Raw genomic sequence first — 16,600 nt, forward strand, 5'->3', positions numbered from 1 at the left:
GGGCTTGTGATTCAGGGAGTTCTGAACACAAATCCTGTCCGCCCTGCTTACCAGCCCTGTATTCTGGGGAAAGCAGTTAACTTCTCTGAGCTTCCATTTCCTTGTAAGATGGACTTAATAATCTCTAAAGGCATAGAGTTGTTGCGAACAGTAGTTGTACGTAGAGTACTTATCACAGCACCTGGCAAATAGTAAGTGATCAGGAAATGGGGTGACTATTAAGCTGACTTGCCTACCTAAATATCATACTTCGCTGCATAATGCAGAGGTGACTGCCTGCGTATTACACTTTTTTAAAAAAAGAAATGGAAACATCACAAAGCTCTGAGAAGGTGGGGAGAGAAAAGAGGTGATGATTATTGTTTGGGCTTTCCTTAGAGACTACAGCCAGGAAATTATGCTCTCCAGAGGAGAATGGTTTTGGAAAAACAGCTTATCCTCATATGCCACCAGAGCTGTTTTCTTTCTTTTCTTTTCTTCCAGGTAAAAAGCTGCAAGGAAGTCTCCTCATATTTGAAAGCCTTTGGGGAGCTCATGAAATGGAGCCCATTTCCTAACTGACCACCCATAGCAAATTTTCTGTAGTGCATATAATGAAGTATTTCGACTGACAGGGCGTCGCACCTTGCCCTCTAAGAGACAGAAATTGTGCACGGTGCATCTGGTTGTTTACTGCTGCCCCAAGGCTCACAAAATGCTGCAAGCACAGCCTAGAAAAGTGGAGATGTTAAGGCTGAAATAGTTCTAGAAAAGCAAAGGTCTTAAATCCTTTCACATGACATGAGAAAGCGCCTCAAGTTCTAATTAAGCTAAAGCAATTAGCCACCCACAGATACTTAACGCTGCTTCCCATGGTCAGGCAATCATCTCTATTAAAACCCATTTTAAAGAAAGGAGCAGACCCCAAAGCTCCACTGGCACACACTTCCCACAAATCCATTGTGCCTTAGACACACTGCGTAAACACTCAGAGGCAAGCTCCGGGCCTGGGAGAGGGGGCTTTTAGGAAAAGATGGCCTCAGACCTGACGAGGTAATTGCAAAACAGGAGGCGCCAAGCAGCAAATGGGACACTTGCTGGTAACAAAATCCACTTGCAGAAGGGGACACTGGGTCGCAGATGGGTTGGACAAAGCAAAACCAACTGAAGCCTCAGTTTCCCTGGCCTTAGAATTCCCTGGTTGGCGTAACAAGGCATCAACACCACCCTGAAGGAGCACATCAAGCAGAAGGGTTTCTGCCTGCGTGTGACCAGACTACCGTCCAAACTGATGCTGCACAGGACTGTCCTCTCCCACGTCACAATGTGGCATGGAAGCACCAACAGGGTGCCTCTGGCAGGTTCACAGTGAGTCAATCCACTCAAGTTCATGTGCTTTCCCCAGTCCAGTTAGGTCTAGTCAGTACTCCCTAAGTCTCCCTTTAGTGAGGGGAGTTCATTGTTGTTTCCAGCCCAAGGCTGTTTCCAGACTTGGCAACAGCAACAGCGACACAATGGTCAATGGTTAAGTGTTTGAAAATTAAGTACAGCCATCCCTCTGTCCACAGGGAATTGGTTCCAGGACGAATAGGTTTGCAGATACCAAAACCCACGGATATTTAAGTCCCTTATATAAAATGGCATAGTATTTGCATATAACCTATACACATCGTCCCATATACTTTAAATGATCTCTAGATTACTTTTAATACCTAATGCAATGTAAATGCTATGTAAATAGTCGTAAATACAATGTAAATGCTATGCCAACAGTTGCCGGCGTGCCACAAATTCAAGTTTTTGGAACTTTCTGGAATTTTCTTTTTAATATTTTCAATCCCTGGTTGGTTACATCTGAGGATGCAGAATCCATGCATACAGAGGACCAACTGTACCTTCCTCAAGAACTAGGGTTGTTTGTTTTTCAGTCAAGTTAATCCAAAAACCCATTACTTCAACTGAACAGAGACTTTTTTCTTTCTTGTAGATTTTTTTTCTTTTGGATTTAGAAAATTTCTCAATCATCAAGCAGACATCAAAAATGCTGATCTAGATAAGCACTGTCCAACAGAAATAAGATTTAAAATTTTCCTAGGAGCCACATTAAAAAAAGCAAAAAGATATATGAAACTATTGTGTTAGAATATTTTATGTAACCCACTCTAACAAAAATATTACTGTATAATCAATACAAAAGATTATTAGTGAGATATTTCAGATTTTGTTTTCATACTTTCTTCTTCTAGTACCATATTGGACAGTGCAGATCTAGAGCTATCTTTAAATTGACATGGAAAGGCTTCCACAATTCACTGCTCTATGAACAAGGAGTTTACCAAGATGTATAGCATGATCTCATTTTAACTATAAAAATCTGTTTCTGTGTGTTCAGATATGGATAGACAATAATCTGTAACACCAAAAGGTAATAGCAGTTATCTCTAAGAAGTAGAATTATGTATGATTGGTCATTATTTTCTACTTTGTGCTCTTTTGTATTTTCTAAATTTCTTTGCAGTAAACATGTACTGCTTAAATTATCAGGAAAACTATAAAGCCAGCCTTTAAAAAAAAAATCTCTCCCTTATTTTAAGCTATACCACCCTGGTCCTGCTGGCACTGTAGCCATTATCCTATTTCCAGCTAACAGAAAGGATGGACAAACATAACATCCCCTGCCCCTTGCGCCAGCCACTGGCATACTTACAACCAATCATCATGATGGCCACTGCAAAGATCTTCTCGATGTCTGTGGATGGGGCGATGTTCCCAAAGCCCACACTGGTGAGGCTGGTCATGGTGAAATACAACGAGGAGATGTACACGGAATTCTTGCTGGGACCCCCTTCCCATTTCCCTGAGCCGGACCCGTTAAACTGGTAAGGGGTGCCAATGTCCATTGCCAGCTGGTAGAGCCAGCTGTTGTTGCGGATGGTCTTCGTGTCCTCGTCAAAGATCTCATAGTCCCCGATGCTGTACCAGATGCAGGCCATCCAGTGAGCAGCCAGCCCAAACACACACACCAGCAGGACCAGCACGGCTGCTCCATATTCAATGTAGTGGTCCAGCTTCCGGGCCACTCGCCCCAGACGGAGCAGCCGGACAACCTTCAGAGAGCTGAACAGGCTGCTGATGCCCTGGAAGAAGAGGAGCACAGGGTCAGGGCCAAGAACAATGATACTAACAACTCCTTCCCTCCACTCACCAGGGCTGGTCTTTCAGCACAGGTATTCCCTGAGATGCAATAAAAGGCAACCTTAAAAACATTGTTTCAAAGTAAGCCATAATATGGAGAAATGCTCATGTATATTTGTATACTTATGCAAAATAAGATTAGAAGTTTTTCCAAGGTATATGGAAGGGAGATTTCCATTTGCTTTTTTCGTTTTTTACTTCCTTTAAAAAGCAAATAAAAAAATAAGACAAATAAAATTGGAATTTTATTCTAATTATACTGTGTGTAAGTATACAAATACATATGAGCATTTTTCCATATCATTACTCATTTTAAAATAATATTAAGCCCTCCAGAAAGTAGGCATAGAGGGAACTTTCCTCAACATAATAAAGGCCATATATGACAAACACACAGCCACATCATCCTCAATGGTGAAAAACTGAAACCATTTCCACTAAGGCCAGGAACAAGACAAGGTTGCCCACTCTCACCACTCTTATTCAACATAGTTTGGGAAGTTTGAGCCACAGCAATCAGAGAAGAAAAGGAAATAAAAGGAATCCAAATTGGAAAAGAAGAAGTAAAGCTGTCACTGTTTGCAGATGACATGATACTATACATAGAGAATCCTAAAGATGCTACCAGAAAACTTCTAGAGCTAATCAATGAATTTGGTAAAGTAGCAGGATGCAAAATTAATGCACAGAAATCTCTAGCATTCCTATACACTAATGATGAAAAATCAAAAGTGAAATTAAGGAAACACTCCCATTTACCATTGCAACAAAAAGAATAAAATATCTAGGAATAAACCTACCTAAGGAGACAAAAGACCTGTATGCAGAAAATTATAAGACACTGATGAAAGAAATTAAAGACGATACAAATAAATGGAGAGATATACCATGTTCTTGGATTGGAAGAATCAACATTGTGAAAATGACTCTTACCCAAAGCAATCTACAGATCCAATGCAATCCCTATCAAACTACCACTGGCATTTTTCACAGAACTAGAACAAAAACATTTCACAATGTGTATGGAAACACAAAACACCCCGAATAGCCAAAGCAATCTTGAGAAAGAAAAACAGAGCTGAAGGAATCAGGCTCCCTGACTTCAGACTATACTACAAAGCTACAGTAATCAAGACAGTATGGTACTGGCACATAAACAGAAATATAGATCAATGAAATAGGATAGAAAGTCCAGAGATAAACCCACGCACCTATGGTCACCTTATCTTTGATAAAGGAGGCAAGAATATACAGTGGAAAAAACACAGCCTCTTCAATAAGTGGTGCTGGGAAAACTGGACAGCTACATGTAAAAGAATGAAATTAGAATACTCCCTAACACCACACAGAAAAATAGACTCAAAATGGATTAAAGACCTAAATGTAAGGCCAGACACCATCAAACACTTAGAGGAAAACATAGGCAGAACACTCTATGACATAAATCACAGTAAGATCCTTTCTGACCCACCTCCTAGAGAAATGGAAATAAAATCAAAAATAAACAAATGGGACCTAATGAAACTTAAAAGCTTTTGCATAGCAAAGGAAACCATAAACAAGACGAAAAGACAACCCTCAGAATGGGAGAAAATATTTGCAAATGAAGCAACTGACAAAGGATTTATCTCCAAAATTTACAAGCAGCTCATGCAGCTCAATACTAAAAAAAAACAAACAACCCAATCCAAAAATAGGCAGAAGACCTAAATAGACATTTCTCCAAAGAAGATATTCAGATTGCCAACAGACACATGAAAGAATGCTCAACATCATTAATCATTAGAGAAATGCAAATCAAAACTACAATGAGATATCATCTCACACCTCTTGCACTGTTGGTGGGAATGTAAATTGATACAGTCACTATGGAGAACAGTATGGATGTTCCTTAAAAAATTAAAAATAGAACTATCATACGACCCAGCAACCCCACTACTGGGCTATACCCTGAGAAAACCATAATTCAAAAAGAGTCATGTACCAAAATGTTCACTGCAGCTCTATTTACAATAGCCAGGACATGGAAGCAACCTAAGTGTCCATCAACAGATGAATGGATAAAGAAGATGTGGCACATATATACAATGGAATATTACTCAGCCATAAAAAGGAATGAAACTGAGGTATTTGTAGTGATGTGGATGGACCCAGAGACTGTCATACAGAGTGAAGTAAGTCAGAAAGAGTAAAACAAATACCGTATGCTAACACATATATATGGAATCTATAAAAAAAAAAAAAGAAGAAGAAAAAATGGTCATGAGGAACCTAGGGGCAAGATGGGAATAAAGATGCAGACCTACTAGAGAATGGACTTGAGGATACAGGGAGGGGGAAGGGTAAGCTGGGACAAAGTGAGAGAGTGGCATGGACATATATACACTACTAAATGTAAAATAGATATCTTGTGGGAAGCAGCCGCATAGCACAGGGAGATCAGCTCAGTGCTTTGTGACCACCTAGAGGGGTGGGATAGGGCGGGTGGGAGGGAGGGAGACGCAAGATGGAGGAGATATGGGGCAATATGTATATGTATAGCTGATTCAGTTTGTTATAAAGCAGAAACTAACACACCATTGTAAAGCAATTATACTCCAATAAAGATGTTAAAAATAAATAAATAAATAATATAATATTAAGGGTTGTGTAACATTTCATATTAAGTAATGAAATATTTTAAGAGTTGCATATTTATTTCATATTGTATATTTCACTCTAATTATATTGTGCATACATATACAAATATTTATGTGTTGAAAAACAGGAAACACACATGGAAAAACATAAAACTTTAACAGTGGTTACTGGTGCACTGTCAAGTTATGGAATTACAGGCAATTTTTGTTATATTTGTATATATTTTTGTTACGCTTATATGTATTTACTTTACAATTACAAAAAAATAGTTTTTAAGATAAAAATAAAGAAACAGCTGAGAAGAATAAAGAACTGAGATTCTGTTTTCTCAGGAAAGTTACAAATTCTTGGAAGGCTACATCACTTCCCTCAGGTCAGGGATACAATCAGACACAATGTACTTAATCACAGTCAATCAAAGAATCTCAGAGCCAGAAGAAGACTGATTTCACCTGGTCAAGCCTCCTCCTTCCAGTCCCACCGGGACAGGCCTATTCTCCGAATAGTAGTTCTCTAGGGAATAGCACTGTGGTAGGGGCAGGAATACCAGTGTAGAAATCTGTAAAATGGCATCTGACACCCAGGTAAGCCACTAACTTCCTATGTGAATGTGGACAATGCAGCTACCTCTTAGTTCTCTTGTCTAGACAAAGTGGGAGGTGGACTGGAAGAGCTCTACATCTTCTCCAAATGCTCACGTACTTTTATCTCCAAAGGGAACTGAAACATATTACAGAAGCTGTAACATTCAAAACCTCAAAACTCCTATTCCAAAGTGATTCCAAGGTGTAGGGAAAGGAGATTTCCATTAAACTTTTCCTACTTCTATTAAAAAGCAAACAAACAAGCAAATGGCATAAAGACATTTCTTTGAACTAAGACTTCGGTCTCCCTTACGTAGCAAAAATCCAGCAGCAGAATGATGCCCTTCACCAGGTAGAATGAATGACTTTTCACTATCCTAAGGACTGGACAGTTTCCAGGTCACTGCTATTCTCTTTTGTCCTCCATACCCTTAATGACAACCCCCAAGGGTTAGGATACGTCACAGACTGAAGGAAAACGTGTAAATGCTTTCTAGTGAGTCTGTGTCAGAGGCTCACCAAGGCTGCTTTCTTCTCCTGGGCACATAGCTAACCACATTTCCCAGCCTCTTTCCATCTGGGTGGGTCTCTGGAACTAGTTCTGGCCAGTGGAATGTGAGGTGAAATGAGTGTCACTTCCAAGCCAAGACAGCTAAAAATTAAGTGTGCTTTCTCTACAAGCTTTTTCTTTTCCCTGGCATGTGTTCCTTGAGGCCAAGTACTGAAGATGGTGGATGTACAGCATGGAAGGGCCCGGGGTACCTGGAAGACTATGTGGAACACCCCCTCCCCCCCAAATCATCTTGAAACTTATTGTGATGTCAATAAAAAAAGGAACCTCTGAAGTAAGCCACTGAAACTTTGGGGGATATTTGTTACAGCAGCTATCATTAGCTGTCTCTGACAAATGAACACTTAAAACCATATGGAGCATAGCCTTGGCAATAAAAACCACAGATCAGGTTACCACAAATTATTTCACTGAGGTAGGGGTGAAGGAGGTAGGATTTATTGCCCTTTAAAAAAAGAACAAACAAACGGGGACTTCCCTAGTGGCACAGTGATTAAGAATCCACCTGCAGGCTTCCCTGGTGGTGCAGTGGTTGAGAGTCCACCTGCTGATGCAGGGGACACGGGTTCGTGCCCCGGTCTGGGAAGATCCCACATGCCTCAGAGTGGCTGGGCCCGTGAGCCATGGCCGCTGAGCCTGCACATCCGGAGCCTGTGCTCCGCAATGGAAGAGGCCACAACAGTGAGAGGCCCGCGTACTGCTAAAAAAAAAAAAAAAAGAAGCATCCGCCTGCCAATGCAGGGGACATGGGTTCGATCCCTGGTCCAGAAAGATCCCACATGCCGCAAAGCAACTAAGCCCATGCACCACAACTACGGAGCCTGAGCTCTAGAGCATGCGAGCCCCAACTGCTGGGCCCATGTGCCACAACTACTGAAGCCCGCACACCTAGATTCCCATGCTCTGCAACAAGAGAAGCCCGCGCACCACAACGCAGAGTAGCCCCCCACTCGCCACAACTAGAGAAAGCCCGCGTGCAGCAACAAAGACCTAACTCAGCCAAAAATAAAATAAAAATTAAAAAAAAACCAAATAACAGTTTTGTAGCCATAAAACTCACAAGAGAAATAATCATTTCTGGCCCAACATACACCTGCAAACAGATAATAATGGGTTTTTCTAGGCCAAGGGACTACATCCCCAGGGTCGGTTCATCCAAACTGCTAACTATGACGAAGTTTACCGTTGGCATGTCCAGTATTCATCCCCTGGCTCCCCTTTACCCTCCATGTGCTTTTCTCAAAAATCTGCCATGAGAAAATCCTCATATTAAGGTGTAAAAGACGGATGAGGGTAAATGGATATCCTCTCTCCACAGAGTATTTGCATTTTATCAGAGGGAAACCAGCTTCCAATAGTGGAATTAAAAACACCCACAGCCTGGAAGGAGATATTCTGGGAGGCAAAGGAGCCTTTTTGATGACTCAGAAATCAAACACATATAAGCAGCCACTTATTCGCCACCTCCTCATAAGGAGTTTCCTGAAATCATCTTTCAAAGCAGTTCTACTCTGAAGGAGAACTTATTACCCAGGGCGAAATGACTGCCTCGTCATTTTTTCCTCACTCATATTCAACCCAAAGCAACACTTATGGAGAACCGACTATGTACTCCGTGTGCTAATGCTACAGGGAAGAGATTAAAATGGTGCTGTCTTTGTCTTCTTGCTCACTATTGCATCTTCAGTGCCTGGCATGTGGAGGATGCTTGATAGAAAGAAAGGAGAGAGGAAGCAAAAGCCTAATAACTAATGAGAGATAATAACTAATTAGTTATTAGCAAAAGCCTAATAACTAATATGATTAGTGAAGAGATACTTCTACCTAATAGTCACAGAACTTGAGAGCCGAGAGGGAGCATAGAAATCATCTAGTCCAGCTCCTCTGAGCCCAGCAAAGTCTTCTAGAGCTCCCTTAAGGAATGGTCATTCAGCCTCTCCTCGAACTCTCCCGTACCTCTTGAAGATCCCATTCTGTGGCAGGCATTCACACAGATGAACAACTGGGTCCCATCACCTTTCACATCTCCCTTACACTCCATCCGCACTTCATCCTTCTTCCCTTCTCCATCCCTTCCCAGTGGCCACCACATCACATGCAACTACTACCCAAAGGCTGTGCTATCCTCTGGCCATATACTCCAGACAACACAAGCATCCCAGACAGTGGATGCATACTGGCATCTCTGTGCCTGCTCCCTCAGCCCAGAATGCCCAGGTCCCCAATTTCTGCCAGCTGGTACACTAGTTATCCTTCAGTTCAGGTCTGCCACTACCTCCACCCTACAGACTTCCCGGAGTCACAACCGATCCCTCACCCCTCCATGTGTCCACGGTATTCTGTATCTATCACTTTGCATTAAAGTTTCCTATACCCGGTTCCCCAACTACATCAGAACTACATCTTCCTGAAGGTAGAAGCCATTTGTTATTCATTTTAGAAGCTTCTTATATTGGGTTGAATAGTGTTCCTTCCCCAATTCAAGTCTTCCCCAGAACGTAACCTTATGTGGAAATGGGGCCACAAGTGCAGGTATAGTTAGTTAAGATGAGGTCATATTGGAATATGGTGGACCCAGAATCCAGTATGACAGGTGTCCTTATAAGACAAACACAGAAAGACACGTGTGACTATGAATGCAGAGGTTGGAGTGATATGTCTTCAAGCCAAGGAATGCCAAGGATTACCAGCAACACCAGAAGCTAAGAGAAAGGCATGGAACAGATTCTCTTCTAGAGCCTTCAAAGAGAGGATGGCCTAGCTGACACCTTGATTTTAGATGTCTAGCCTCCAGAACTGTGAGAAAATAAATTTCTGCTGTATCAAGCCACCCAGTTCGTGGTAATTTGTCACAGCAGCCCTAGGAAACTAATATATCTATACAAGGTTTAAAACCAGCACCTTCTCAGAGAGGGTCTCAAATGTTTTCTAAACTAAATTGAAGAGTTTGGCTTATGAGAGAATTCTTTCTCATTTTAACCAGCTTCTGGAACAATATAAAATAAGCACTTCCTCACTGTGTTATCTGTATATACACAGATGCTCTATTACACGGTTTTGCATCAGTTCCCTCTTATTGCACTAACAGTTGGAATTCTAGCTGTTTAAAAGCATTTCAAGCTATTAATTTGCTTTTTTTGCCTTATTTGCCTGAAGTTCAGTGGATTAGATAAATAGAATATTCCAAACTTTTTAAAAATTTTAGTACGCTAAAAATATGACAGCACCCTATGGTAGAGAATCACATTTTCCCAGGGACTTCTTATATCAGAAGTCCTGCCTCACATTTAGATAGTTCCAGAGAGTTCTTTATCAAAACCTTAAAGTTATGAAGAAACAAGGATTTCAAGTTGAGTCCACATGGCTGTAGGACAGTGAGAACCTGGGCTGGTGAGCCTCACCATTGAAGGCCAACAAGTACGACTGGAAGGAAGCCTTCTGAAATCTCAATTACCTCAATTGTAGTGATCTTGATGTTATTCAGATTGAAATGGACATTTGGTAATTATCAGATTCATTTGTGTGTGAACTATCAAGTTTTGCCTACTTACCCAAATTATTTCGTTAACTTGGGCTATACCTTGCCTCAACTAGCCATATTCATCAATATTCTGCTTTTTTTTTTTTCCTGTCGTACACATGAAAATAACACTGTCACAGACTGATGACAAAGTGTTATTGAAAAGAACAACTCAGTCTTTCGGGTTCCTGAAAAGTTTCCCCAGGCTTCCAAGTCTGTGTGGTGACATATAGCATCCATAGGAAATTCTGCAGGTTCACTCTATTTTTTTTGATGGCTTTCAACCTCACATTACTCAAAATTACTCTTCTCCCACATCCTCCTCCAGCTAAAGGTCTCCTTCATATGCTTCCTCAGAGTCCTCTAGAACCTATCCTCATGCATAGAGAAATTCCCAGCCTCAGGATTTTCATGGATTGTTCCCACCACCTTCCTGCTTTAGTTGAAACTGGCTCTCCCAAGCACCTTGCTTTTCCCCATCCTGGAGTTAGGAGTAGGGAGTTTCAAACGCCACACTTGCATCTTCCCGATAAGAGTTGTTTGACACTCAAAAAAAAGAGAAAGAAACTCGCCTTCTCGCCTTCTTTAAGATTCATGCCATCCAGCAATACCACCTCCTCATTACTGTCATCTGATTATTGATAGTTAACATCTATTGAATGCTTACAAATATGCCAGAACGTGGGCTTCATCTTTTATTAATTATCCTATTTATCAACTTCTCTGTCCCTCCCTTTCATCACCTGGCTGCCAGCCCATCTCCTGCTATCAGCATGGGAAACTTTAATGTTCATGGGGAAAAATCATTCAACACTCCAGTCTCTCTACTCCCAGTGACCTTCAACCCCCCCCACCCTCCGGACCTGGTCATCACTGGGAACCGCTCCATCTCTGAAATCTTACACACCAGCATTCAACACAATGACTACACACTTCCATTCCTCCCACTTTCTCCTTTATCACATCCAACTTGCTCTTGGGCTTCTCTTTCATATCTCTACCACCATCTTTTTTTCCCCAACCATCAGCTGTCTCCAGATTTCACCTCCTTTCGCATCATACTCGACCCTGTTACATCACTTCAAGTACCCTCCTCCAACCCTCACAATCTCTCTCCTTGCCCTCCCGCCCCATTTGCCCTGCCAAACCCAGCAGCGCAGGGACTGGGCTATCATTTCCATTCTCAGCTAAGTCCCCAGATGTTTCTCACCCATCCTTCTCCTCTTCCATCGAGCAACCCCCTCTCCCATTCCCATCAACAGCTATTCCAAACCTTCACTACTCTCCTCAAGATCCCACCTGACCTGTGCCTTCTTATTCTCAGCCAACATTATCTCCCCATTCAGAGAGAGAGCAGAGGCCACGAGTATCAATTCTCATCTACATTCCACCTTCACAAACACGAGCATGAGCATTTGCACCATCCTTCCACACTGGACCAAAACTCACTCCTCACCCACCCAGGAACATCATCCCATCAACCATTCACCCTTCCCTCTATTCCCGTCCTTTGTCTTGAAATCTCCCCTTCACAGACTCATTTCTCTTGACTATAATCATACTACCATCTCTAGTCCCATGCAACTCTCCAGATATATTAACTCTCCTTCTCTTCCTGAAACCATAATCAACACACAATGGCTCAGTTTCCTCATTTCCCAACCCACTGTACTCAAATGTCCACTCGCACCACTTCCCAGACTCTACTGTCTCAAAGGTCACCAGTCACCTTCTAATTGTCATACCTTCAGCATTTGATACCTGTAATGGGCATGTGACATTCTTCATGGCCACACAGGGTCTACACTGTCTGCCTATGTTTGGGGAATCACCATCTTACAAAATAGAGCTCACCTCCCACCCAGAAGTTGAGGACACCATAAACCTTCCTCTGCAGCTTCCTTTGCAGCTAATGGGCAAGCACATGACCTAGAACCTGCCCATCAGAGACACCCACCCCAGTTGCTGGATGGTATCCAATGGAGGAAGTGTGCAGGACCCCTTTTGCAAGAGCATGGCAGCATCACCCAGTTTCCAGAGGCAGCAGGAGCAATTCTGGAATTGATACCCAGGGTCCACTGATGTGCTGTCAGCACTGCACATTTCGAGTCCATGTCCAGTATCAACAGCAGTGGTATGTTCACTGGACCAGCTCTGCTATATGATCTGGGGCATTGTCCCTAGCAGCATAGCCTCCAAATGTTTTCTGTACCTAACATCCTTTTTTTTCTCCTCAAGTTCTAGAATTTATATACCAGTGTTATTCTCAATAGACACAAACTGAAAATCACTCATATTGTAATACACATTGGAATAAATTAATAGTTAAATGTTTACACTATGGAATCCTATGCAACAGTGGCAAAGCATGATCACAACAACAGGCAACCATATAGGTATATTCACAAACAACATAAGGAATAAAAAAGCCCAATCCAAAAGTGGTTATCCTGTGTCATAACTGAATAAACTTTTTCCTCCTTACATTAGCCAGACTTGAACCCTGACTACTACCACAATGTGGGATGGACTTGCCTCCCTTAGTTCCCACAACACGTTTTTTTTTTTTAACATCTTCATTGGAGTATAATTGCTTTACAATGGTGTGTTAGTTTCTGCTTTATAACAATAATTCCCCAAAGCATTGCTCTTGGCCTTCTTCTCTTCGCAATGTACCCCTTTCCCTGGGCAGCTGCATCCATTAATGTGGCTTTAACCACCATCTATATACTAACTACCTATAAATCCATCTTTCCAAACCAGACATTTCTCCTGACCTTAAGACCCCTGTGGGCATGTCACTGGCATACCCCATGGCTTCCTCAGTCTGACATGTCTAACCCTCAGCCCAGCTCCTATTCCCCAGCCTGGAGAATGTGCCCAAGGTATACAGTCTCCCAAGTGAAAAACTAGATGTCTTCATCTTAGCTATGCAAACTTCTAATTGAATGTTCTTTTTACAAGGGTGATGTTAAGGCATATCAGTATTCCAATGCATAATTTGCTGCCATTTGGATAAAAACAGAAAAATATTTTCTTGTCTGTACACATAATATCTATGGAACTATACATAAGATACTAGAAACACTGATGGTCCCAGGAAGGGAGATTCTTCATTGTAATATCCTTTTGAATGTTATACCATGTGAATTTTTGTTTATCCAAAAATTTTAAAACTTAAATTATAAGAATAATTAAATACAAGTTTTAAAATATGACCCAACCCTGCTTAGAACCATTCAATGGCTTTCATTGTCTTCTGAATAAAATTCCATTCGTTGAGCAAAAAAAAAAATGCCTTTGTAATTTGGTCTTGGACAGCTTCATCGTTCACTGCTTCCCTCCCAGGCATCCTCTGCTTTAATCATATCAAATTATTTGTGATTCCACAATCACACTATGCCCTCATGCCTTCACACGTGCTGTTCCTTCAGACTCAACCCTGGTTGTCTGCCTGGCAAACCCTTACCCATCCTTAAGGACATTTCTCAATACCCCAGTGGTAGGATGACTCACATATTTATTACTAAAATTGTGACTGTATCAAGTTTAAAAGTAGTTCACCTTTTAAAATAAATATTAGAGTGAACTCAAATGTATCCCAATAATAGTATTACTCTCTTGTTTGAATTCTAATTTGCTTTTTTGACCCGCAGAAAAAGGAGTATAGGCACGGTGGCATCCTAGAAACTGTGGATCTGATATCATATTCAGGAACATAATCCACTGAGTGTCCATGACGGTTAACTGTATGTGTCCACTTGACTGGGACACACGGTGCCCAGATATTTGGTTAAACATTATTCTGGGTGTGTCTGTGAGGGTGATTCTGGAGTGAGATGAATCAACAGACTGAGTAAAGCGGATCACTCTCCCCAGTGTGGGCAGGCCTCGTCCAATCCACTGGAGGCCTGAATTGAACTAAAAGTCGCATAAGGGAGAATTCATGCTCTCTGACTGCTTTCAAGCTGGGATATCAGTCTTCTCCTGCACTCAGACTAGACGTTAACCACGTCTCCTGGGTCTCCAGCTTGCAAATGGTGGATTATGGGGCTTCTCAGCTCCATAATCACCATAAGCCAATAATCCTGATCATAGATAGTGATAAGATTTATTTTTATATATTTATAATATATATACATCCTACTGGTTGTTTCTCTGTAGGTCCCTGACTAACACAGGGTCTTAGTGGGAGAAAGGTTGAGAACTGCTAGTCTAACACATAACACAGTCATCTCTCCCATGATGCCTTTCCTGATACCCAAAGGCAGAGTTCAACATGCCCTGCACTAGATTCCCGTGACTGGTCCTTGATTCATTCTTCCAACAAATACTTACTGAGCGCCTATAGTATGAGGCAAACATGGTTTCAAACACTGATAATAGATCAGTGATGAACTAGACCAATATCCTCACCCTTCGGGCACTTTCATTCAATCGGGAAAGACAGACAATAAGCAAAATAAGTAAAATAAATGGTATGTTATATGTTATGACAATAAGATGAAAAACTAGCAGGAAATGAAAATAAGGAGTGCCAGGAAGAGGGGGTGACACTCAGTGTTAAATACGGCTGTGAAGGAAAACTTCACTGAGATCTTGGCATTTACGTAACAGTTAGTGGAGATGAGAATTTGAGCCACCAGAGCATCTAAGGGAAGCATGCTCCAGACGGAGCAGCAAGGACCACATGTTCCGGGGTAGGAGGGTCACATGGTCTTTATATTAGGTTGGCAGGCCCCTGAGATCAGGAAACACACCTTCCATGAGAGTAACAGTTAATTATTTTAATTTAATGAAAATAGCAATTTATTGAGTACTTACTAAGTGCCAAACACAGTAAGGGCTTTACAAGCATTATCTCATTTAAACCTCTTGATCCTGTGAATTAGGTATATTATATATCCAATTTACAGATGAAGAAACCGATAGAATCGTTTGTCCAGAATCACACAGGTAGAAAGTAGCAGAGCTGCAATCTGAATGCTGACCAACTGACTCCCAAGAGTATGCTTTTAACCCTCTGCTCTAAAGACTCCACCTTTAATTTCCCATCTTTTGAGTTCTAGCACCTTGCAGATGTTCAATAAGTGTTTGTTGAATGGAAACTCACCCTGAGACTTCCTCCAAGGAGAAGTGACAGTAGTAAGTCTAGAGGTCTACTATAAGGATTTACTACTTTATTAACAAAGCTTGGTTTGTTTGTTATCTTTAAAATAGAGATGACTTCAAGAATAAATGTTCCATGACGATCCCACCACTCTGAGAACTGCAGGTCCATTTTAACTGCATAATGGAATAAACTGGCTTACCAGATCTTATTGGAGGTTACTCCCTGAAGCTTAAATATAACTTGCTTCCCTTTCATTGCTTCAACATTTTACTTTAGTCTCATTTAATTTGATTCAGTCATTTCCTGAAAACTTAGTACAAGAAGACATAGCCCAGAGCTACCAGTGATACAAAACCAAGGCAGACGCAATCCCCTGCCCTCACAGTGCCTACGATCAGACCACAGAGAAGAATACAGCCTGCAAATGACACAGCCTGAAAACACAGACTGCAATGTGGCAGCAAACACAAGTTAGCTGCCACTATAAAGACTGAAAGAGCACAAGTCTGGGGGTGGTGCATAAACGGAATTTGTTTCTAGTTCACCTAACAGGTCTGTGGACCATATTCAGGGGAAGGATGTGGTTAGGAAGTGTAAGGGAGCTTTTAGCCAGAAATGGGATAGCTTGCAACCTTCCATTCGTTTAATCCAATAATGTATCCAAAAGGCATATCTGCAGTCTTCTTAGAAAACAATCACTGAAGGAAGTTTAGAAATTTCGCTTAAAACCATCCACTTTCCTTCTGTTTACAATTCAAACCATAAAATAAACTATGTATTTAGTTGTGATATTATACCATCAGGCTCTTTTCGTTTTTAGAGGCTCCAAAAATGGAAATCTTTATCACTGGCCAAATAAAATCCAAAGGATATAGTATACAGAATCTGGTTTTATCAAGCCATGACTCTGTCTTTCTCAGAATAGTAATCTCAGGTTTTCTTCTTGCAGGGAAGTGAAATGAATCCAAGTAGCCTAGACTGTACTTTCTCTCCTATGA

The 16,600-nt window shown here is 41.4% G+C and overlaps 1 protein-coding gene across 2 annotated transcripts in view; it reads right to left on the reverse strand.

Annotated features, from left to right (window-relative positions):
• Positions 1 to 16,600, reverse strand: part of KCNH1 (potassium voltage-gated channel subfamily H member 1) — a 409,184-nt gene that overhangs the window by 227,390 nt on the left and 165,194 nt on the right. For both annotated transcript variants that reach the window (XM_060130812.1, XM_060130802.1), the window contains exon 7: positions 2,687 to 3,116. In XM_060130812.1, coding sequence (XP_059986795.1) covers positions 2,687 to 3,116 — 430 coding nt within the window. The remainder of the gene's footprint in view (positions 1 to 2,686; positions 3,117 to 16,600) is intronic.

This window comes from Lagenorhynchus albirostris, chromosome 2 (genome assembly GCF_949774975.1).
Source record: "Lagenorhynchus albirostris chromosome 2, mLagAlb1.1, whole genome shotgun sequence".
NCBI classification, from domain to species: domain Eukaryota; kingdom Metazoa; phylum Chordata; class Mammalia; order Artiodactyla; family Delphinidae; genus Lagenorhynchus; species Lagenorhynchus albirostris.